Source organism: Pinus tabuliformis, chromosome 4_2 (assembly GCF_031772625.1).
Source record: "Pinus tabuliformis cultivar Carrire ecotype Pingquan chromosome 4_2, CPIR1, whole genome shotgun sequence".
Lineage (NCBI taxonomy): Eukaryota > Viridiplantae > Streptophyta > Pinopsida > Pinales > Pinaceae > Pinus > Pinus tabuliformis.
The window spans coordinates 9,741,585-9,768,441 of record NC_142304.1 but is presented as its reverse complement, the minus strand read 5'-3'; the positions used below and the strand labels follow the sequence as shown (position 1 = coordinate 9,768,441).

The following is a 26,857-nucleotide window of genomic DNA, read 5'->3' as shown; positions in this document are numbered from 1 at the left end:
AAAAGCTTCACCACTTAAACATATTTTTCCCGTTTTCTATAAATGGAATTCGAGGAGAGTTTCTTTTTAAATCTCCAACTTTCATAAACATCTCCCTTTTCTTTAAAACACCATTAAAACAAACAACAAAAATTCTTTTAAAATCCTTAAGATCCCGTTTTAAAGCCCATTAACGACAACTTTTTAATATAGCCTCTATAACAAAAATTCTCTTAAAAACGTTTGAAACAAATTTAAATAAATGATTTTCCCTTTGTTTAAAATGAAACTTGCCAATGAGTTGTCTTCAACGTATGGAGGCACCAGCCACGAAAAAATAAACTTGCTTTGAATTATTTAAAAAAAAAACGTACTTTAAAAATTAGCTCCAACTTTTTCGTTTAGTGAGACATCAATAAATAAATAATGGGTAATGTTCTATCTTTTGAGGAGTTAATGTGTTTCTGATGCTTCGTTCCTCATGCACTTTCCTTTAAATTATTTTTTTTATGAAATTTTTCTTTTTTGTTTGTGCACTTCTCGACCGAGGTTTTCTGCAAAACTTTGCACACTCTCTCAACTTATTTTGCACACTCTCTCAACTTATAGGGTGCAACATTTTTAATTTTTTACAATTTCGTAACTTTTCGACTTAATGTTTTTTTTCTTGGACTATATTCACTTATTACTGATGTCTCCAATATAATATTATTTAACTGATTCATAATTGTTAGATGGATATGGAATCTAAAGAGACATGAATGATAAAACATTGAATTTCATTTCATTGTTAATATAGATGTACATTTATAATACATTCTTGTGATTGTTAGATTCTTTTTCCAACGTCTCTTCGACTCTTTTGATTGTTTATTATCCACACCATAACCCTTAGAGGATTAGGTGTCCAACATTCACCCCGTTAATCCGAAGGGGTGCGTATGAGTCCAAGAAGAGAGTTGTAATACAAAATGTGCAAAATATGCATGGCAACACTAGGCTAAATGTGCTCTTTGGAATGTTGGTATAAGAGGGTGGTTTAAGGATGACCACCAACACTGGAATTCTTAGTGCAGTTCCCGAAACTCTTACAAATATGGCAAGAAGCTAAAATATTCTACTAGAGGAAGTGTCCTTGATGATTTGGAGAGGGAGACCTTCAACCTGGGAAATGGAGGTCTACAACCTCCAATGGTTTAAGGATGACCACCAACTCTGGAATGTTTAATGCAATTCCTAGAACTCTTCCAAAACTGGAAAGAAGTTGAAGTCTTCTGCTAAATGAAGTGTCCCCAATTATTTGAAGAGGAAGAAGATCAACCTGAAAATGGATGTCTCAACCTCGCATAGATGGTTTAAGGTTGACCACCAACGAAAGGCATGCTCAAGGTGTATCTCTTTCTTTGGCTACAAATTTTAATCTGGTATAGCAGGTTGTCGCTTAGGCTCCCTTGATGTGGCTTTGAATCTTGTTTATAACCAGCACTTTCTGCCTTGTCAGATACAAGGTGATATGGTGGAGAAAAATCAACTACAAGACTTTTCAATACTCTAGAAGAAATTTTGACATATCACTAAAATATCTTCTTGGTTGTTGAAGCGCATTGCCAAGAAGCAATCCATCCAAGATGAATCTTTGTTCTTGCAAGAGGCTTGTTTTTGAAGCATCTCTTTGAAAAATGAGTGGTTTTATGAGAGTGTTCACATGGATAAAGTTCAAAACAATGATCTTTCATATGGCCAACTCGGTCACAATGTTGGCATTTAACAACTTTTCATTCTGCATGTGGAGGAGCAGAATCTAGAATAGGTGAAGGTGAACTGCCATGAAGAAACCAAACACTTTGAAATTGAATGGACTTAGAATAGTATGGAATATGAAAGGATGCCTCCTTATCATATCCAAGACCTATTTTGTGCTTGTTGTTGACAAGCTATTCCCAAGGTCTGATGATTAACTTGGGAAGTGTAGGCTGAATTTCTACTTTGCATGCAAATCTGCTCTTATACTAGGCACTGAATGTGAATCAACCTCAACCTCATGCCATCACTTGCCGGTTGTTAGTAGGCATTTGTTTTAACCTTGAACAAAGGATTGATTTGAGCAAAAACTAGTTTAGAATGACAAATCTGTTGAAGCTCATTTTGCTGGAACTGAGATTCTGGTTTCAAAAAATCAATATTTTCTTGCGCATTTTGTAGACATGTTTGATTACCTGTGAGAGTGGTTTTACTGAATTTTACCATATCATGAACATTGGAGTGTATTAAAGTATTCAACAACTCTAATGCATCATCAAGTCTAGCCATTTTTTTTGTTTAATGTTGCTACCCAAACTCTACAACGAATGTTGATAAAAAAAAACATGAATATGTTATGCATCAACCAGTGTAATCAACTAATATATACATGAGCCGAGTCCTCAAATATGAACTAAATCAGTTAATATACCATGAATCTCACAATATATCAATGCACGTATAAGAACCATTTACTGAACATCACTGTATGCTCTCACTCTCCAACATACTATATGGCCTTCAAGGATAACTAAATGCATACCATTCAATGTAAAACATCATGAAACCATTGTTTAAACCCATGAACACATCATACCTTGCATTTAAAAAACCATCCACAGGCATCGTATATATAAAAACAATCCAACATACCATAATTTATGACCCTCACAAACTTCAACCCAGAAAATAAATATACAGAATTATACCACGGCTCCGCCATGATGGAATAATGCCTATTTATCATTCAAATTTTTTGTGTTACTCTTTTGTTTTGCAGTGTTACTAAATCCATTTCTCAGGCCACGATGAAAATTTTATACACAAAAATATGCTTCATCCATTTTTAGAGCAGGATCGATGCGAGCTGCTACACTACATGACCTAGTTTTTTAAAAGTGGTGGAGTTACCACTACCACTGGTGCGTTGAGCACTAGTATTAGCTCCAACGTGGGCTACTCCATTCATACCTTGTGTGGGCTCAAACCTTGGTGTACTATAGCTATCGATGGATTATGCTTGTCGCATCCTATTGGACCAAGAAGTAAGACTTAATTATTGCAATTATTGGTTACTGTGTTTGACAACAAATACTGTAATTTTCTTTATATGCTCTATTTGAAGTCTTGCTGTCATTTTCAGGCCCCAATAATGCATGTGGTTATACCAAGATGAGGACCAATGAATATACCATCAATTTTATGTCAGCAATGAGATTTCGAAATTAATCGAAACTATTAGCCAATTTGATTTTCGAGGTAAACCTATGGAGAAACTAGCGGCTCACAGGCGACTAATTCTTGCAACCAAGAGATCTTTATGCACAGAGGGGGCTGAAAGGAGCTGAATTTGACACTATCATGGGTTGAACTGCGAAGGGCCGACGTGATGCAATAGGTTTTATGTTGGGACAATGTGAGACAACACCGAACGTAGAGAAATTATGGAGGAAGGTGGCTCAATAGGATGGCAGAGAGCCTGGTTGTTGGTTTGGCCAGTGACTGGATTTAATGCCACTACATAGAACTCACAGAGGTTGCAAGGCAGAGTCGAAGTGCAGAGGGGAGCCAGCTATCGGAGCTGAGCTCTGGGGACAAGAATTTGATGTCGCAGGAGAAAGAATAGGCCCTTTTAAACTCTACAATAACGACGATTCTTCAATAAATATAATGACCCTTTGATGAAAAAAGAAGATGCAGAGCACAAGGCATAGAGAAAAGTGATCGGTTTGTGTGCTGACAAAGTACTAATGCATGCAGGAAGAGATGTCCGACAAGCTTAATATGCATTACACTAAGAACTATATTGAGCATGAAAATTTAAACATATTTTTGCATAGAATGATTGGAGTAGTTACACAGTAATGACAATGGTAGACCTCAGAGATGGAAGGACCATTTGTATTGACTGTCATGCATAAATGTGTCAGGGACGGTAGGAGGGACGGTAGGATAATGGCTCAAATTGGAGCAAGAATATGCCTGCAAATCTAATACCATGTTAGATGCACATGGAATATAAAGAGACATGAATGATAAAATAGTGAATTGAATTTTACTATTAACATAGATTTACATTTATAATACATCCTTATGGTTGTTGATTCATCTTCCAATGTCTCTTGGACTCCTTTGATTGTTTATCTTCCGCACCATTACCCTTAGAGGATTAGGTGTGTAACAATAATATTGAGAAGATAAATCCTCCTAATCCACATTTTCTCTCCATTATTTGTCATGGTATCAGAGCGTATGTTGTGTAAGACTCTTTGAGAGCAGTAGATAGAAGAGGCCAAGTCACATAAGAATCCAAAGAGAGTAGTGTCATATTTTTTTTGTAGCAAGTGTTGTTTGAGTTCGTAGATGAGAGACTAAGGAGAAAGTGAAAAATTTAGGCAGCTTTCACACTTTCTTATCGGCCTCTTGTCTAAGAACATAGATGACACTTGCTACAAAAAAAATGAGACACTGCTCTCTCTAGATTCTTATGTGACTTGGCCTCTTCTCTCTGTTGCTCTCAAAGAGTCTTACGTGTCCTACCCTCTGATACCATGACAAATAATGGAGAGAAAATATGGAGCAAATGATTTCTCTTCTCTATATTATGAATCATTAAAAGACAATTATTAGAGACATCAATAATAAAACACTGCAGTGAGACTGAACTAAACTAGACTAACTAAAACTGAACTAGGACACTTGAAGTAATGGGTATGACACCTAGCAAGTGGTTGGAATTAGATTCTTTAACAGTCTCGAGAGATTCATTGCAAACAACATGAATTCGCTAAAATTAACATGGGGAATTTCAACATGATTTACTATATTTTAAATATGCTATCAGTTGAGTATGATTGATCGTGTAATACTTGAAAGCATTTACTATGACACCAGTATAATTGGTGAAGCCTGAAAGGTCTACTTCTATCTATTATGACGTTCACTCAAAATGATTTTCTATGGAAGAATAGTTTCACGCTTGAGTAATAGTGTATTGAGCGAAACAGAGAAGGAAAGGTCATATCATCGAGCTTGATATCTACAAAATATAAAAACAATAACGATTGCTAACCGACCAATTCTCCTCCTTGCAGAGCTAAGAATATGGAGACATTGGGCATTACATAGAGTTCTTGCATCATGATAAATGGAGGAAAGTTTTAGGTATCATATGTTTAAATGGTCTATTTCGAACTTTCAAGCTTCACTTCCTATTCATTTTGATAGAAATCTAATCATGTTAATCAGGTCATACTTCATGCAAGTAGCAGTCAATGGGCTTCAAAATTCCTAGGTACACAATGAGTATACAACATTGTAATATAATCATTTCATTCAATGCATTATCGGTAGCACTGAGATAATTGTACGTGGCAGTTTAAAAAAATTAACTTTATAGGGTTGAAAGTGATAGTTGCACAAAACTCAGCTGAATGAACTATTGTTCATTGTGCTATAACGCATCTCTCATTATATGGTGTGAATGTGTGATGTCTCAAAGTTATGGAAGAAATTTTATCGATAAGACTCAAATAGATGGAATTATCCGTCAATATTTTTGCGTAACCAAGTATTTACAAATCAAATTTTCAAATAATATTAAAAAATAATTTATTTATTTCCAAAGTTTAACATTAGGTTTATGTTTCACATAAGTCAAAGCTAAACTTATATCAGTAAAACTGCAAATTCATTACTAGAATATTTTGTAGGCAATGACTAGAATATAACCTTTGGTTTTTAAAGGGAAGCTCAATTTGTGATACTAGTGATATAAAGTGTTTATGAAGTATGTATTTTAGGTTAAATTCCCCTTGACTAGCACATGGTTTCATTTGGATAGTTAATGACAACAAAATCTTCCCATGATCCCAATCTAGTTATATCTATATATATATATATATATATATATATATATATATATATATATATATATATATATATATATATATATATACCTATTGCTAGATACAATATAATAATAATAAACAATAGAATATAATAAAATATGTTTTTACCAAATTATAAAATATTGAATTAAAGATAAAATAAATAGTTAATAACAATAATATGAAGGGGCTTAATCAACTAATATAGATTTTAAAAATTAAGGAAATATGGAAAATAAAAAACAAATAAAAAAGAGAAAGTAAAATTGAAAATAAATAAATAAAAAGTATTAAGAGAAAGAAGAAATAGTGATGGAAATGAGGAAATAAAAATGAAAGTCAAGAAGTCCACCGAGTATTGGATAGATGGTGATCGGGTGTTTTGTTAAGGTACCCCTTGATGTGAAGTGCCTAGTTCAATTTCATGCCCCGATTGGGGTTATATATTGGATATGATGAAGATGTAGTCATACGAAGCTTACAAAAAGAGTCCACATGGTCTTCTATAGACAATGATCGAGTGTTCTGTTAAGGCACTCCTTGATGTGAAGTCACTGGTTCAATTCCCTACCCCAATCTGGGTGATATATTGGACATGATGAAGGTGTAGTCTTTCCAAGCTTACGAAAAGAAAATGAATTTCAAGAATAAGAGAAATAATATTAAGAAAAGAAATTAAAGGAAAAATAAGTGAAAGTAAAAGTAAAAGAGAAACCTAAAACGAGAAAAAGGAAACAATGAACATAGAGATATTAGTTGAAAATAATATCCATGGATAATGTAAAAACCCAATTCTCATTAATGTTCCAACCATCATCTTCACTAACATAATAATATTGAAAACCTTATAGGGCCAAATTTCTACAACAAATACCAAATTTTCTTCAAGACTATGGATTGTGACATCTCTATGCACATATTGAGCCATGCTTTCCTATTCTCCATTCCCTCCTTCCACATCTATCTGACTAGAATTGTATTCACAAACTAACATGGAGACCCCATTCACTTGGATTTTCATAATTAATAGCTCAACCTCCAAACATGCCAACTTCTTATCCATTTTTATCTACAACCACACACAATGTTTTTCTAGTAATTGCAAACTAGATTATTTTTCTTTCTCCACTGGCTCTAGTCTTCTATTGTACATGCCTTTAATCCCCATTATTTCCTTGAACAAATTTTCGAAAGACAACCTTCACGCTCCTCATCTTTCGCCTCATCATACTTCTCAAGGATAGCCAATTCCATCTTTTTCAAAATCATCTTGCAGTACTAGACAAAAAACCCGATGGTTGCTAAAGATAGTGATATATCCTTGAGGATCCCTTGCATATACAATCGTGACTCATGAAGCCAAAAGTGATGATGCATGAGGGAAGGTTTAAATTCCAAATATTCCTGAATCATGATTCTTGCAAAATTGATGGCAACTGCAATGGTATTAAGGCCTTGACCTATACTATAGGGTTTTGCAATTAAGACCAAAACAAAGAACATTTGAAATATTATAATTGTTAAGAGATATGGGTTCGCATCACATTTAAAACATGAACTAATCCCCTTCCAACTGTCAAGTCAACACATTCTTGTAATCAAGGAGCAGGGGATGTTGTACACATCATGTCCACCAATCTAAAAATTATGTTTGTCTGATTATCTTTGGTTACTATTTCAATGTATGTGCCATGCTTTGAGTGCCTATCCACTGTAATGTTGGTAATATGCTTATTTCTAAAAAGAAACAAAGTTGTAAATTTTCATTAAATGGTTTTTAGCTTCCATTAATGAAGTATTCCTTTCTTTTGATTTCATAATAACATATGGGCATGTTGTTATGATTTTTATGTTATTTTCTACACTATCAAGTCTAAATTGAGTTATGTATAATTTGTCCTATTATTTGTGTATTCTCCCTACGATGAACCTCGCTTGAAATTTCTTAGAGGTCTTGTTTCCATATTTAAGATCTGGTAGCATATATATCTCTATCTATATATATATATATATATATATATATATATATATATATATATATATATATATATATATATATATATATATATATATATATATAGATATCTATAAATGTTTATTTTTTTTATGCTTACTCTTTGGTGTGAAACACATGACTTCAATTTTTGCTTGTGACTTGTCATATTAATAAGACCTGCAATGACAACATGTCTTTTGGTTACACAGAGTTTGATAAGGGTTGTTATATAGGCATTGCGCTACTATTAATTACTTCTAGATTCATAATTTTATAATCACTTATAATTAGGATATTGTATATTAACTTTCATCTCTCATTTTTCTAAGATATATTGTTAGTTACGAGGAAACAATAAATATACACTCGTGCACTATGAGTTATAGGCTTCCTGGGTACTATACCGTGCATGCAAAATAATATTTCCTGTATTTATTTTTCCATTGATACCACTACCAATACTTTTTTATTCCTTTCAAAGATAATTCCTATTTGTATTCAATTTCAGGCATGGTTAAAATGTCATGTAAATTCTCTAGGTGATTAAGATTTAATTCCTCTCTTTTGCTTCTCATGAATACTAGTATGTCCTACTTCTGTTAGTATAACTTATAAGTTGTAAATACACAATGAAATATATATTGAATAACTAGAAATAACACATGCATAATTGTCATAAAAATAATTAGTTCTTTTGTTAGGTTATGACTACACATTAATTTCCATTTGAATTCTACAATAAGATAAAACCAAATACCTAACAATAATTGTCTTCTTGGAAATTACTTAGGAACTGAGCATGTTCATCCCAACCATGAACTTCCTCTGTAATTCCCCCAAAACTAAGATTTTCTTGCCTCTAGAATCCACAACCTCATTGATTCCTGGCTGGCCTATTTTATAAGGTTCTTTCCTAGCAGATTTTAGCAGCAACCCACTTTTGGATTTTCCAAACCATTTTCCTATTCACATTTTTTTCTTTTCAAAAAGGTTGTTTCATTTTTGTTTAAAGGCTACCATTTTCTCCCATGACATTTTATTTCACCCAGACTTAGTATGTTTATCCAACTAAGTGATTTAATATGATCCTTCTCTCCCATCATTTTAAATCCAATTTTTTCCAATATAATTATTTCCTCCTAGGGAATTTTAGGAGATTTTTAGGGAAGATCCTTCTTGGATTTAACCACCAACAATTGTTTCCAAAGTGGCAAGAAATATTCTAACTCTAGTGCTCTTTTCCTGAGTAATTTCCAACATTTTTATTTATTAATAATAATTAATTGATTACATCACAATAATTAAATTGATCACATCATCTCAAAAGTTTAAACATTGCTTCCCTAGCCATCCAGTCTAAAAATAGTTCATGTCTAAAATTATTCAACATTAACATAGAAAATAAAGGGCTGTTACATTTTCCCCCATTTTATTCAAAAATGTCCTTGGTGTTGGGTGTCCAATTCTCTTCCTTTTGGAATAGTGTTGGAAATGCCTCTTGCATGTTTTTGTCCATATTCCAGGTGGCCTCCTTGGGTGTAAATTTCTTCTAGTGCACTTTAACCTGAGCGATGGATTGATTTTGGGGCAAGATCTCTCTCTGATCTAATATGTGAAGTGGTTATGCCAGGAAATATCCTTCTAGTTCCACCTATATAAAGTTCCAATAAATTATATGAGAATTACCATCGACATTTTTCTAACAAAAACACATGAAAAGCATTGTGTAATTTTATGTGGTTGGGCAATGCCAACTGATATGCTACTGGTTCGACCTCCTCGAAAATTTCAAAAGGAACTTTGGTGCTAATTTAGCACAGTTACCCATTATGAAGGTGTTTTTCCTTTGTTTAAATATTATGTATACATGCTCTTTGAACGTAAATTCATTTTGGGTTCTCCTTTAATCAACATAACATTTTTGTTTATCATGTGTAGTTTTAAGTTATGCCTCATTTTTTGCACCACATGTTCCATTTCCTATATTTCATTTGGTCCCAAGATTAGCCTATCATCCAGTTGAATCCAACTGATAATTGTGTGGCATTTATGTCCATACAAGGATCCAAACTGACTCGTGTTTATAGAAGCTTGATAATTTTTGTTATATGAAAATTCCACTAGATGTAGTAAATTTTCCCACATTCTAGGTTTGTCTATGACATACATTATTAACATGTCCTCTAGAATATGATTGGTCCACTTAGTTTGTCCATCAGTTTGGGGGTGATAAGTGGTATTGAAATTAAGTTGATTCCCCATCCCTCCAAATAGAGCCTTGAAAAATTTTGAAGTGAATTTAGCATCCCTATTTGATATTACAATTTTTGGTATCCCATGCAATCAAAAAATCTCCTTCATAAAAATGTTTACAATCTAAGTCGTCCCAAATGAACATTTTACGGGTATAATGTGTTTTGCCTTTAGTTTATCTATGACCAGAATGAGGGAATCATGTTGTCATCTTTTTCTTCGAAGTCCCATAATAAATACTAATGAAATTACCTCTCATTTCCATTCAAGAATGGGTAGTGGATTTAAAAATCCAGATGGGTGTTGGTGTTCTACCTTCGCCTACTGACACTTTGAACATATAGACACATATTATGCTACTTCCTTCTTTAGAACGATCTAATAAAAAGCTTTTCATAGTGTAGTTATCATGTTTTGACGACTCAAGTGTCCAACATACAATTTCTTATGATGCTCATTTAATATTAACTATTTTAAATCACTTTCATTTCAAAATAACCTAAAACTTCTACTTGTTGCAATTGTTGTTGAATTTTTTGAAAAATTTGATCATCCTGTATTGAATTCCTTTTCTACTCAAAAAAATCTGTAGTGACACTACTAACATAAATTTCCATGAGGGAATTTTCATGTATACTTAAATCATCTGCTAATTTATTTTCTTTACCCTTAGTATGTTTTATATAAAATTCAAATTCACTAAGAAAAGCCATCCGCCGAGCCTATCTAGCGTTAAGATCTAGTTGCCCGAAAAAATATTTTGAGCTAATGTGAACTATCACTGTAAACTTTTTACCCAACAAGTAGAGTCTCCACAGTTTTAAGAATTGTATTACAACAACCAACTCTAAGTCATGCACTTCATAGTTATTTTCGCGTGGTTTTAGTTTCCTAGATTCATAGGTCAGTACAAAGTTATTCTACATTAAGACTTCACCTAAACCCTCCAAACAAGCATATGTCCATACAACTAATTCCTTTTCTCAATTTGCAATTCTTAAAATAAGTGCTACTATTAATAAATGTTTTAGTTTTTCAAATCTTTCTTGACACTTGGCTATCCACTCAAATTTTCTTCCTTTCTTTTTGTAATGAAGTGATAGGATAGGCTAGCTTTAAAAAACCTTCAATGAATCTTTTGTGGTATCCTGTAATTCCCATAAAGGACTGAACATATGACACATCCTTAGGTATGGCCAAGTTCAAAATGGCCATAATCTTTTCTGGATCAACAAACAATCCCTCTTTTGAAATGGCATAGCCGAGATAATGTATTTTGTCCTTGTAGAACTCACATTTACTAAATTTTTCATACAATTGATGTTCTCTTAAAGTTTGTAGTACCAGTCTCAAATTTTCTTGATGCTACTCTTCATTTTTAGAATACACCACAATTTCATCTATAAATACTAGCACAAATTTATCAAGGTACTTACTAAGCATGTTATTCATTAAACACATAAATGTTGTTGGTGCATTGGTAAGACCAAATGGTAAAAATACAAATTTTTAGTGACCATATTTGGTTCAAAAAGTTGTCGTATGAATGTATTCATCATTTATTCTTAATTGGTGATACCTTGTTCTCAAATCAATTTATGAGAATATGGTTTCCCCTCTTACTTGATCAAATAGATCATTAAAGTGAGGCGGCGAGTATTTTTTTTAATGGTCAATTTGTTTAGTTGTTGGTAAACTATTCACATTATAAATGTGTCGTCCTTCTTCTTCATAAACAACACTGGGACCCCCAACAATGAAACAATGGGTCTAATATACCCTTTATTAAGTAGTTCTTGCAACTGCATTTTAAATTTTAATAACTTTGGAATACACATTGCTCTAGATGTTGGGGTAGCTCCTGGAACTAGATCAATGGAGAAATCTATGTCTCTATGAGGAGGTATACCTATAATTTCTTCTATAAAAAACATCCTTAAACTCTCTAACAATTGGCAATCCATCTAGTTTTTGGTTTTCTGTTTTCTACTCATTTGCTCCAACACGCACTTCAAATAGTTGACACCATTTTCTAGAACTCTTTTATAGTTGTAATGCTGAAATTTGTGTAACTAAAATTGGTTTTGGTATGCCTTTTATTAATTGTGTTTGTCCTTCTTAACTTACGCAACTCACTATTTTCTATAAGTAGTTTATTGTTGCTCCATGTTTTTCTAGCCAATCCATACCTATTAACACATCATATGACCCTAATGGAAGTATATTTAAATTTAATTCAGTGGGATAGGTATTTAAATCTATGGGACATTATTTTACATGGCTAGTTACCTTCCCTTTTGTGTAGGTTGCTAGCTATACCATTCATGCTTTCTTATATTTTTTTAGTTTTTAGCTTACATTTTTCGATAGTTTGAGGACTAATATAACTAAGAATAACCCCTAGGTCAACAAAGAAAGAGACAAAATGGTTCAAAATAGTACCTTCATTCTTGATCATAGTGGATTGGTTCTCCTATTGTCTATCGTCCAACACTGCACTTATCTTCGTGATATTCTTTGCAATATCATTTATCGTTGTTGCTTCATGTTTTGCTTGTATTTTTTGAAGAGACCTAGGGTTATGCAGAAAATAGCTAAACATTTAAAAGGTTCTCTTTATTTGACCCCACTTGTATTTTCATTATTTAAATCCATGGGCTTTGACCCAGTTTCAGATTATGCATGTTGCGTTTAATTTCCTCTGTTGAAATTCTTCCACTAGTGATCCCTTCCAAAAATTGTAAGATATGCAGGCTTTTGTCTTCTTATCCCAACTGCAGATTTATTTTTGTCCTTACCATGCTAGGAATTTGAGCCTTCTCCAATATTTTTAAACTACTAATAACATAGTCTTGCTTTCCTCACTGCTTCGTCCATTATTTTAGGTTTTTCAAACTCAATCCTTTCTCTTTATGAAATCGGTAAGCAGTTTAAAAACCTTTTCACTTTAGCTTTATCTACCTTGATGTTGGGAACATAACCTAGTAAATTAGTGAATTTATCCACAAAATAATTCAAAGATAATTATCTCAATCTTAACTCATGGAATTCATTTGCTCCATAATCATAGAATCGTTCATTTAGATATCAAGGCTTGAATTGTTTCTGGAACTCTTCCAAGGAATCTGTCTTTTCTTCCAGCATGTGTTTTGTTTTTACCTCCTGCCACCAGAGGGAAGCCTATCCCTATAGTTGATAAATGGTCAATATGGCATTCAAATTACTCTCATACTCATAAACTTGGAAGTACTTTTTTATATTTAGAATCCTTGATTCCACATCCTCCTCCGTTTCACCATCAAATGTAGGGAGTTTTATTTTCTTGAACTCCCATTGTAACTCCAATTTATTCTTCCTTTTTGTTGGACACCTAATCCTAAATGGTTAGTGTGGAAGTTGAATGGACAAAAGCAGTCCAAGAGACCTTGGGATCTGAAACCCAAGAGTCACATAATGTACTATAAATGTATATCTTCTGTTAATAAAAATGTATTGCATGTTTTATCTTTTATATCTGTCTTGCTGTCCATGTGAGTTTAACATGGTATCAGAGCGGGCGATCTCCTGCCCTGCTCCATTGTGAGCCACCTGTTTCTGTGGCCTTTGTAAACCAATGCTCTCCTCTTGATTATACTTTTCTGAGCATTTCTTAGAATAGAGGATGTTACCTCTATCAGCGCTGCCATTCCTCTATTGTGAGCAGTCCTGGCCCTCTGCCATATTCTTTTGAAGCACTGCCTTATAACACATCTGTCATCAACGCCTCTGTCACCACTGCGCTCTGTCCATAAATGCCCCATTTAAAAGCGCTAATCCATCTGCGATTTACTAACTGCCAAGCGTTTCATGATAATTACGCTGCTCCTGTAGCTGCTCCACCTACATTTAATACGCTGCTCTCTGCATACGAAATGCTCCTTGTAACTGCTCATAGACCATACCTGAATCTGCAATCCAATCCTGCCGCATAATTTCAGTCCCCGATGTCCGGGACTTATTGCATTCAAATAATTGTGCCCGTATAGGAGCACCCACATCAGGATTTCCTTTCCGATATGCCAACGGTTTTCTGTCCACCCACTTCACAGCTTTGGACCCTACTTTAATGTCATCGAACTCTTCCTCCCAAGGTGGTAGATTCACTTCAGCCGCTACTCTTCAAAACATCTTCCATTTAATTTGGGGACTTGCTATTACTGAACGCACCTTTCTTCGAAATTTTGTAAACCAGGTTTGATGCTACCCTTAAAACGGACAAAATGCATCCCGAGAAGGACCAATCTGGAAAAGGAATGTCAAAGTGATCTTCGTTGCTACAGTACCGAAACAGAGGAGGTGGCGATTTCTTGCCCAAATCATATTCTGATCTTCTAATCGTGGGCCTATCCATACACTCGAACATGAGATCCACGTCAGGTACCAAACCAGGATACCGTTCCAGGAGCTGCAACAGTCCCCAAATTGTAAACATCATTCTGGTCTGGGTACAGGCATAGTATAGATCCACATACAGGCGACTGTCCACGATTATAACCCGAAAGGCAGCGAATTCTTGGGCAGCCCTGATGTGGTCTTCTGTGATTCCACCTTGCCACGGAGCAAGATCCTCATGAATCCACTGGAAAAAGGCGGGGCAGGACCTGCGGTTATTCTGGAAGCGGTTATATCTACTGGTGGATGGCTGTATCAATCTCAAAGACGAAGCACAGCTCAAGTAGGAACACTGGAATATCTGTGAAGCTCTCCCAGACTTACCGACGAAGATTCATAATTGCTGGAAGAGAAACCAAGTGTCAAAGACATCCAGCTTGTGTTGTAGCTTGATTTGCGGATCAGACAGCAAATACACTTGATCACAACTCGCACTGCATCTTGGAAATCTTCAGCCACGTCTTCTTCGAGGGACTTTTTGTACCGAATATGATATGCTTGCCTCACCATCAATAGTTCAGCCGAAGATCGAGCACTAGAAATTTCTAAAAACGATATATTCTTTCCATTCCACTTCTTTATTGCATCATGAGATATGACTGCATCACGTTCAGCTGGAATACAGCTTTCTCAAAGTCACTTGAAAGCTCAGATTCCAATCACTTCAAGAGATCCTCTTCATACAGTTGAAAATAACTTTGACGGATTACTTTGCGTTGTGCTGCAGTTCTATGTCCTAATATTTGTATGATTGACTTCTCATCTGTGCTCTTTCCAGATATTTTCCTCCATAACTACAGCAACTTCCCTACAAACTCTGTTTTTGCTCCTATCTCTGCGAGGCCTTTTACAGGGAGGGGGCTTCTCTTCACCCATCCTTAAACTAAGTGATTTACCTGCATTGACAATACTATGCATGTCATTTCTGGTGGTGGTGTCCAGGTTGGAAAGGTAGTTTCTTTTTGTGATGATTATTGCTCTTAATATGTGCACTGTATGTGCTGGACATTGAGTCTCTATTGCAGAGAAAGAAATCAGCTTTGTATATCGCTCAGTTATTTATTTGTGTGCTGACCTAGAGCTGTATTGAATGCATCGAAAGCTGTGATTAAAGCTTCCTGAATACGTTATGATGCTGCCTGAAATACGTTGAAGCTGCTGTTTTAAATAAGTTTGTATGAGGCCTGAATGGTATACAATCCAATGTTCAAAGAATGCCCATGACATGGTGTTATAATTATTGAAGTTTTGATAACCATCATATCTGGAGGAGTACTTGAAGGATCCAAACAAGTTTGCAGTTGCTGCTGCCCCAATTGTGGCATTGTATTTAAAACTCATTATAGTGCATTGATTCCTTGATTCCACTACTGCATAGATATTTTGGTGAACTAATTGTAATCTTTTATATTGCACACTGATCATTTGCTGACATTTATAAAGGATATTGCTGTGTACTGTGAGTAGATATTACTTTTCTACATTGAGTAGTAGTTGTGATCAGTTTTTTAAGGTGTAAATCAGACATTGAAGAAAAAAAATGGCCAGAACCAGTGAAGTATTACAGTTCCTTAAAACTCTGATATTATCTACTGTTGATGACACATTACAAATCAGCAAAGGATCTCTCTCAGAAATTCAGACATGTCTACAAAATGCACAGGAAAAGATCGATTTTTTGCAGCTTGAATCATAGCTACAGCAAGAAGAGCTACATCAAAATAGACATCATTATGAACCTGTTTCTATTCAGAACATTGAGACAACCACCCATCAGCAGCGTGTTACAGTTCATTCAAATAAAGCAACAGTTGTACATGCAGATGCAGAAACTCAGTCTGCACTTCCCAAGCCCATCATCAGACCTTGGGAACAGCTTGTCCACAACAAGCACAGAACTGGTCTTGGATATGACAAGGACTTGTCCTTTCATATTCCAGACTATGCCAAGCCCATTCAACTTCAGAGCGCTAGATTCATTCATGACAGTTCACCTCCAGCTGTTCCAGATTCTACTCCTCTTCCTCCACAACAACAACAACAGATTGTAAAATGCCAACACTGTGACCGAGTTGGCCATTTGAAAGATCATTGTTTTGATCTTCATCCATATAAGCACTGTCATAAAACCAGTCATTCTTCACACAGATGCTTCAGAAGTAAACATCCTGCAAGAACAAAGATTCATCTTGAATGGATCGCTTCTTGGCAATGGGCATCAACAACCAAGAAGATATTCCAAACACATGTCAGAACTTGTTCCAGAATATTGAACAGTCTTGCAGTTGAGTCTTCTCCATCTTCTCACCTTGTATCTGACAGGGGGGGAAATGATGGTCATCTACAAGCTTCAAAGCCACATCAAGCGAGCCTGAGCCACAACCTGCCACACCAGTTTCAGAGTTGTAGCCAGAGACAAAGATGCCCGTGAACATGCCTTCAGTTGGAAATCTGGGACACTTCCTCTAGCAGAAGACTTCAGCTTCTTGCCAGTTTTGGAAGAGTTCTGGGAACACAATTGAGAACACTTCCTCTAGCAGAAGACACCAGCTTCTTGCCAGTTTAGGAAGAGTTCTAGGAATTGCATTAAGCATTCCAGAGTTGTTGGTTATCCTTAAACCATCACAGGTTGAGACTTCCCTTTTCAGGTTGAAGTTTTACCTTTTATGCGAGGTGAGACCTCCCTTTTATGGTTGAAGGTTTCCCTATTTAAAACAATAGGATCACTTCCTCTAGCAGAAAACTTCAGTTTCTTGCCAGTTTTGGAAGAGTTCCGGGAACTGCACTAAGCGTTCCAGTGTTGGTGGTCATCCTTAAACCACCGCCCTTTTTACCAACATTTCATAGAGCACATTCAGCCTAGTGCTGTCATGCATTTTTTGCACATGTTGTATTACAACTCTCTTCTTGGACTCATACATAACCCTTCGGATTAAGGGGGGTAATGTTGGACACCTAATCCTAAATGGTTACTGTGGAAGTTGAATGGAAAAAAGCAGTCCAAGAGACCTTGGGATCTGAAACCCAAGAGTCACATAATGTACTATAAATGTATATCTTCTGTTAATAAAAATGTATTGCATGTTTTATCTTTTATATCTGTCTTGCTGTCCATGTGAGTTTAACACTTTTCAGTGTCTTTGGATAGGTTTTGTCTTATTCATTCCCACTTTTAGACTTTTTGTTTCTGTCTCAATTGTCTCTATTGGTTTGTGACTAGATTTTTTCATTCAAATCTTTTATCATCCTTTCTCTTTACTAGCCTTCAACAATCATTCATGAATGATTTTGAAGTGAAATTTCTCTTGCTGTAAACTTCTCATGATCTCCATAAATTGAGATTTTGGTATGGTATTTCTTCCTCCTAACTCCACATATATTCCTTCTCCCTCTATCGCGAGTAAATTAGAATCATCCACCATTATATCATGTAACTTTGCTTGACTTGAGTACCCTATAATCAAAATAGCCCATCATTAGTTTAAACATTTTAAATTTTATACACAATTCTATTCATATGTATTTAAATGTCATGTTCTATGTAGGCTCAGTTTTTGAAACTGGTGCTTTGATACCATATGTCATGTAACTAGTTTCCAACAAGATATATATATTTTTTGTTTAGCCAATTTCCTTATGATGAATATGTTTTTTTCCATACATGTTGTGACAAATGACTTATTTTGTAATTCTCCCAATTATATGGTTTATACACCTAAATTTTGTTACCTCGTCTAATGAAAGGGTTAACACACCACCTCAATTTGCTAGGATCGTCTCCTAAACTAACATATCCATACCAAGGCAAAGTTTGTATGTAATACACTAAGGCGCATATAAGAGAATATATGGTTTGAACATGGTAACGTAGATCAAACTTAGACTTTGGATTATTGGCTTGACCCAACTCATAATATAAAGTTTTAATTCTTTACCTTATATCAAGCTAATTTTTCCCCCATTGAGGTTCATGTGGAATTAAAGAGGAACTATGGGTGAATGGCCATGGGAAGGTGTGTGGCGATTTGGAGTTGGGCACATACCCACCACCCATGTGAAAATCATGGACATGCCAGTACCTTACGCATTTCAATGACGGGGATCTACTTTTATAATATAAGGATGGTGGTTCCTTCACCCAAACCCTAACTCTTACCATTATGGACTGCATCCATTCACATTTTGTTTTCCTTTATTTTGAGGTCTGTCGGATTTGCATAGCACTGCCATGAGAGGGAAATTTTGTCTTGGCACCTTTGGGTTACTACATTGGTTCAGTGGCAATTATATCATCTTACTTATTCCATGAGGAGTTATAGAAAGACAACTGGTAAGGTTTATTTGTTGTTTTCATTTATGTATTAAATAAGTTCCTTTGGACATTGTTTCATAGGTCTTCCCTCAAGCTTAGACTTGTAGGGTGAACTCAACTCATAGTTATGGATGTCATGGAAAAATTTTAGGGATACCCTTCCATGGTGAATTCTACAGGTAACTTATATTTTTTTCCTTAATTCTTAGGTTACCTACTCAAATTGTGGTCAGGTGAACGATTTTCTCTATTGGGGTTCTTACCCTTCCCATTATGGCTAATTTCATTAACTTATAGTGCAGAGCTTTGTAGGAATTTTGGAGCAGTCTTCATGCCGACAATGGCACAAGTAACTTTTGGGGGTTTCAAGCTTGGCTTTTATTAGTTTTTGTTTTTCTCTCGACCTTTACTAAATTCTCGAAATCGATTTTCATTCCTTTTTTTTTCCTTTCTCTATTTTTTCATCATGATATTAGTGAAATCTGACCCATGACATCTCTACGAGTATAAGGATACAACTTTCTCTACCACAAATTACAATTGCTTCTTTTTTTTTTCCTTTTGTTGAGTTACATATTTCCTTATGGGATATATATAAGTCAATGTATTATCTCATGAGACTAAGAGTTTACATGATGGAATGTATAGGAAGGGATTATTAGGTATCGCTCCTATTAAAAGGCATACTTCCATTCCTATGTCTTCTTTTATAAATTTTATTATGTTTGTACTTAGCCTAATGTGTGATAACTTTCACCACTTTCCATGAATAATGTTGTCGATATGTTTAAGCTATTGTTGGCACGTGTTTAAGTGATAAAGGACGTGCTTTCTCACCCTGATTTGTATTTTCTTCGCTATAGGTGAGTTACCATCGTGTTTTCCCCTCAGGATTCTTGTTGTTAAGTCATGATGCAGTGAAATTTGGCTTTCAATCCCCTCCTAGATTTCAAGACAGAGTTATTTCTACAAACCCCTCTTTATGAGGGAAATTTGATCATGGTGATCATCACATGATTGGTGTGGGATTTAATATTGTGGAATATGGCCTTCTTTATATATAATTTGCAACGAACAATTTTACACTAAAGACTTGTATGTTTTTTTTTATTGAAGCACCTTCTCGCTCATAGTTTTCTATTTTATTTAATATGTCCTAAATTGGAAACCCTTAGGTTTTTTAGAAATTTGTAATATAAGACTCTTTTGTGTGTGAAATAAGTTATTTCCATAATTTCTGAACATTATATTTTTCTGATTATCTCTAGTTCCTATTTCACTATATGTCCCATTCTTTGAGTGCCTCTGCACTGTAATTTTTGTAATATGCTTATTTCTCTTTGAGTGCCTCTGCACTGTAATTTTTGTAATATGCTTATTTCTAAAAATAGAGAGAGTTGGAAATATCCATTAAATGGATTTTAGGTTCCATTGATGAGCTATTCCTTTCATTTGAATTCATATTAACGCATGAGCATGTTTTTACTCTTTTTATGTTTGTTTTTGGACTACCAAATCTAAGTTGAGTCCTGTATAATTTATCCTATGAATTGTGTATTCTCTTTGCAACTAACCTCTTTCGCAATTTCTTAGAGGTCTTGTTTCCAAATTTAAAATCTGCTACAGTATATATATATGTCTAATTTTGTATTCTTACTCCTTAGTGTGGTATGCATGAATTCAATTTTTTTTGTGACATATCATATAAATAAGATCTATACCAATGATGCATCTTTTGGTTACACAAAGTTTGTTAAGGTTTTTTATATATACATTGTGCTACTATTAATTACTTCTAGGTTCATAATTTTATAATCACTTAGCATTAGGTTACTAGGTTCATAATTTTATAATCACTTAGCATCAGGTTACTATGTATTTATTGTCGTATCTCTCCTTTTTCTGAGATCTAGTGTTAGTTACAAGGAAGCAAGAAATATGCACTCACACCCGTGAGTTCTAGGTTTCGTGGGTACTATACCATCCATGCAAAGTAGTATTTTATGTATTTATTTTTCTATTGATAACTACCAATACTTATTGATTCCTTTCAAAAAAATCCCCATTTTTATTCGATTTCAAGCATGGGTAAAATCTCATCGACAGTCTCTAGGTGATTAAGATTTAATTCCTCTATTTTGCTTCTCATTAATACCAGTACATGCTACTTTTGTCAGTATAACCTATAAGATGTAAATACAAAGTGATATATATATTGAATAACAAGAAATAATGCATGCATAATTGTCAGGATAATAATTAGTTATTCTATTAGGCTACAATTACACACTAATTTCCATTCCAATTCTATAATAAAATAAAGCCAAATAGCTAACCATAATTCTCTTCATGTAAATTACTTAGGAAGCAAGCACGTTCCTCGTGACTATGAACTACCTCTTCAATTCCCCCCAAGCTAAGATTTTCTTGCCTCTAGAATCAATAAACTCATTGATTCCTAGGCGATTTATTTTATAGCTTTCCTTCCCAGCAGAATTTAGTTGCGTCCAACTTTTGGGTTTGCCAACCCATTTTCCTAGGCTTTTTTTTTATGGAAAAGGTTCTTTCATTTTCCTTTAAATCCTGCCCTTTTCTCCCACAACACTTTATTTCACCTAGACTTAGCATCTTTCTCCAATTGTTTTAATATGATATTTCTCTCCCATCATATGAAATGATTTTGTTTTATTTCTAATTATTTCCTCCTAATTATTTCCTCCTAGGTATTTTTAGGAAATGTTTAGGGAAGCTTCATCTTGGACTTAACCACCAACATTTGTTTCCACGATGGAAAGGAATATTCTAACTCTAGTTCTCTTTTCTTGAGTAATTTCCAACATTTTTATTTATTAATAGTAATTAAGTTATTACATCACAATAATTAAACTTATCCCATCATCTCAAAAGTTTAAACATGGCTTCCCTAGCTATCCAGTCTAAAAATAGTCCATGTCTCAAAATAGTTAGCATTAACATAAAAAAAAGAGGGGTGTTATAGATCTAATGGGATAAGCCAAAAAAAAACAACCAAGGCATCCAGAGGTTAAACCACCGCAACCCTCAGCCACACTGATTTCACCTAAACTGGTCCAAAAATCACCAAACAAACACAAGCTTGGATTCCTCAAAATTTATTCACCATACCTAGAGGAATTTTCTTGTCTCCACCTACCTGTCAAAGGATTCAGGGAGAAAACAATCTCCATTTCCAACCCTTTGGATTTTCCTGAGACCACCTCTCCCAGATAAAAAATATTCCGGAAATCAAAAGCTCAACCAAGAATGAATCCCATCACTCCATGGATATCTAGGAAATGGAAAATCAAGGCTGAACCTACTAACAATCTAGGAAAATACCATGCCAATGAAAGAAAAGTAACGAAATAACCAAATTCATGTACCAAGCATCAAAATATCAGAAATGAAATCACATATGCAACATGTTAATTGCAATGTCTTCGTGTTGTAGTTGTTTTTCCAACATTTTCCTTGTGCTCCCTTGCTTTCTTTTTTTTTTCCTTGCTTGCTTGTGTCCAAGTGATCTCCCTATCCTCTTGGAGTTTGATTCTTGTAACTAATCAAAAGTTAGATATCATTTTGGGATTCAACTGCGTTAAGTAAGTCATTCATGTATGACCATTTCCATGAGAGGTAGTCATAACTAAATGGAACTCTACTTGAATGGTTCATGAGGCAAAATACTTGATAAGGTTTTGCAAATGGGGTAGCAAGCTAAGTGGGCTTGATTATGGGAAAAAAATCCACAGTTAAGTGCGCTTGAGCCAGAGGTGATCTGGGATGGGTGACCTCTCGGGAAGCCCTGGTTACCAGGTGCAAGCCCTGGAAGTGATGATTGATGCTATGTGATTCATTTCACTGGATTCAATCCCACTTCTTCACCCGTGTGAGCATCACCCGATGCAATGAGTGCTAAGTAGACTATTCAAAAATCATGAGAAAGTAGTGAGTTATGTCTACCTCTCATGGAAATGGTCATACATGAATGACTTACTTAACGCAGTTGAATCCCAAAATGATATCTAATATAATGCACTGTGAAAACCCCTTAATACTATAATCAAAAGTTGTCAATTGATTCCTTTTTATCATTGATGTTTAGTGTCACTTCCTTTCATTTTCCTCTTATCTTTCATTTTCCTTTATTTTATCTCTAACTTCCCTTGCATCCATATTCTTGTCCCTTCATCTTCATTTTCTCCTATTTTCCTTTATTCCTTAAATTAATTTCCCTTTATTTACTTTTACCTTTCCCAATGCTAATTTCCATAGTCATTAATTAACTGCAAGTGTCCCCTGCATTCAACTTGAAATACGTGTCCCGTGACCTTGGTCTTATTTTTTTCCTTTAACTCCCTTATTACATGAAACTTTAAAACAATGTTGTTACAATCTACCCCTATCACATCAATAATTTGTTGACGATACTATGTGTGTGGGAATATATGTTGTGACAAAATCCAAAGATAATCCCAAGGTCCTAAAGGAATTCATGAGCATCTTGGGTATAGATATCAATGAAACTCAATCATAGATATTCTTCATCTATACTCCTATTATGGTGAAACTTGAAATAGTCTAATTTATAGGATACAAGAACTACAAAATTCCATCTCAATATTTAGGAACCCTCCTTGTGAAAATTCCATAAAAACTAACTTTTTTGTCAGATTTGATAAGAAAAATTAATAAAATGTTTTCCAACTATATGTTTGATTTTATTATCATAGTAGGCTATCTTGTTCTTCTTAAATTATTCACTAAAGCAATGATGGATCCCAACTCCAATGTTAACACTATTTGAAGAATTCAAAGATAAAGTTTCTAGGAAAGAGTGAAAAGGGAAATGAAATTGGTAGTAGTATCTTGGGATACGTTTTTTCTCCCTTAGCTAAGAGGAAATATTTGTCTACCAAAATTTAATAAGGGTAAGAATAGTTATGTGGGGAAACGTATGGTGGAGATAGACCCAAGGAGGAAAATTCTTATGGCGAAAAATATTGAATTGTTATATAGAAATGGTGTTCCCACTAATAAACCCATTTAGATGCACTTCTCTCAAATTGGACCCTTCATATGGAATCTAGATAGGAAAGATATGCCTCTTATTCAATAACACTATTTCTGGGAAATCAAAGATGGCCATAGTGCACTTTTTTAGGAAGACTCATGGCAACAACTCAGGAAAATCAATCTTGTGTATGACTTTGAAGAGTTAAGGATCAATACTAAATCAAAATAAAAGCATACAATCTTGGATTACATAGCACAGAACAATTCTATAAACCAATGGAGATAATTTCTTGAAGGGGAAGACCATCAACCATAATGGGAAGGAAGAGGATGGAAATCCTTCCTCTACTCCCTTCAGAAAACATTCATTCCCTCCTACCAAAATAGAAATAAGCTATGATGGCATCACAATTCACATGGACCGTACTCCATCAAGGAAGCTTATCATTTATAAGCATGTCTACAAGATTACCTCAAGGATGAATTTTTTCATACCATATTGGGGAAAAACATTTTACACTACATCTATATTTTCCTCTTGCTCCTCTTTCAAGAAGAAACACTCTCCTCTAATAACATTCTCAACAGATGATTCTTTAGACCTTCTTTCTACCATCTTTGTAGGATAGAATCATAATATTTGGGACATCATATTAGTGGTTTCCCTTTCGTAGAGGAAATATGCAATTTAATAGTAGTGACTATGCACAAGTTGGATCACAATAAAAACAATATACCTAATACCATCAAGAATTAGTGAAAGGATACCTTGAATACATAATGAAATTTTTTCGCTTGCAATTGGGATCATCCAATGGGAAATACAAAAAGAAAGGAATCATAATATCTTTCACAACTATTTTCTCACTAGGAATTTCTTTGGACTAAAATTAGGGAAACATCAAGGAACCAACAAAACCTCAACACTGGACTAATCATAGTTTTTACACCAAGGGTCCAAAATCTAGTATTCATAAAGGTTGGGTTTTTGTTGTTGGGCCTCAGTAGATTAAAAATTTTCCCTCTTCAAGTTCCTTGTCCATTCCATAATATTGGAATCCCTCTCCAATTAATTTTATAAAATTGAATCTTGGTGCGGCCTTTAAACGAATTACTTGGGAAATGTCCACTTACTATTTTTAGGAACAATGTGAATTAATAGCAATAGTACCTCCTAGACCGCAACTTTTGAAATGGTATTTTAGTTGGACCAACCCTAAATATTCTCCAAATTGTCCAAAGAAGGAGATTCCTAGCTCATCATTACCGTGATCATAAGAAATCTAAATAGAATAGAACCTAGGAAAATCTCCAAATATTGGTGATTGGAAAGTGATTTAGCGTGATTATCAAATATCTTCCCCTCACATATTTGATGATATGAGAAAAAAATTAGAAACTACCTATCTTATAAAGGATGTGAAAACAACATAATGATTTTTAGCTTCACTTGGGATTCCTTACATGATATAACCTTGAAAAAAGAATGTTTAAAGTTGGCAGACCTTCCCCATGGATGGGATGATCGAGATGCATCAAGTGGGAAGGTGCATGGTAGCCATACCACCAAGAACTCATCGGTGAGGAGGTGGGAGGGTCCATGGTAGCCATACCAACAAGCACTCATAGGTGAGGACGTGGCCTAGCACCCTACCTAATGATAACTATAAAATTTATAGACTTTTCACAGAATGTTGAACAACATTTTTATAGATTTTCATGGAATATTATGCAACATTTCAGCAACTCGATCCTCGTTTAGTCTAGAACTTATAACAATTTGATTGTTGGCATAGGGTGGAAATCATAAAAAACAATTATGCTTGGTTTTGTTTGTTTGGTGCCACCATTAGGAATTTTCCTAGATTATCCTCCCATGAAACGGTGATCATGATATGTAGAAGAGGATTTTAGTGAATAAAGGTGGATGCAATCTGCATGAGGCAACTCATTACCCAACATTCCAATCATTGATAGTTCTACTATTGTTATTGTTCATGTGTTTCTCCTCTAATTTTATGTTAATGGAGATGGTGGTGGCTTCCTAGGACATTTCACTAAGCCTTTCAAACCGTAAGCTAGCTCTTTCTTGTTGTTACCTTAGCTTTCAGTTCTCTCGCTTAATCCCTTTAATGCCTCCTCTTGGTGTCACGAGATTTGTTACGACTTTATTCTATTGGGTTCTTCTTCTAGTTCCATTAATTTTTCTACTACTCAGTTATCCATTCTACACTGTTTTGTCTCTCTTAACATCTTTATCCCTTCATGCCTTTCTCTAGCCCTTTATTTCTTTCTTTGAAGATCTCATGGACTAAGTTTTTCTTTCTTCTTTCTACCCTACCCTTTGAGCATGTTCATCCTTCCCATCTTACTTCTACCAACATAGAACATTGTTATCTCCTTATGAACCTTTGCCTTACTATTGTTAACAATACCTACACAAAGAGCCAAATGTAGAACAACAATAGTCGAGGTTTGCACAACCAACAATTAGAAAAATATTTAGGCCACTTATTTCGCACCCAAATGCTCCAAAATAATTTTTTCACACTGCGAAAAATATCTAGCTGACTTGTATCACATGAAAATGCTCTAAATTATAGAGGATAACCTTTTTTAGGCAGAATGAAGTACTAAAGGAGAGTGAGGTAGATGAGACACTAACGTCTTTTCTCAAGATCTTCTTTCTACCATATTTTCTCAGGATTCTAAAGACCACCTTTCTACCACTCTGATGATGATGATGATGAGGGGAAAATATAAGAAGACTCAAAATATTCCTGAAACTTATGACATTTTGAAAGTGGCTATGAAAATGGACTGCTTCCAGTTTATCATTGACCTTCCTCCATTGGTGGCCCAGTTTTCTACACTCCAAAGACTTGCAATAACTTGCATAGGCTTTGATGATGAGTAAGGGATTCCCAGGCTTGTCTTAGTGTTTCT

General features: G+C 34.8%; 1 protein-coding gene across 1 annotated transcript; it reads right to left on the bottom strand.

The window, feature by feature from the left end:
- Positions 1-14,022: 14,022 nt before the first annotated feature.
- LOC149168126 (uncharacterized) lies at positions 14,023-15,444 on the bottom strand. Its single transcript, XM_089424816.1, has 4 exons — positions 15,381-15,444; positions 14,995-15,182; positions 14,401-14,887; positions 14,023-14,288 (listed from the first exon to the last, which is right to left on the bottom strand). Exons 1-4 carry the CDS (start codon positions 15,442-15,444, stop codon positions 14,023-14,025), a joined length of 1,005 nt encoding a protein of 334 aa, XP_089280942.1.
- Positions 15,445-26,857: the final 11,413 nt, after the last annotated feature.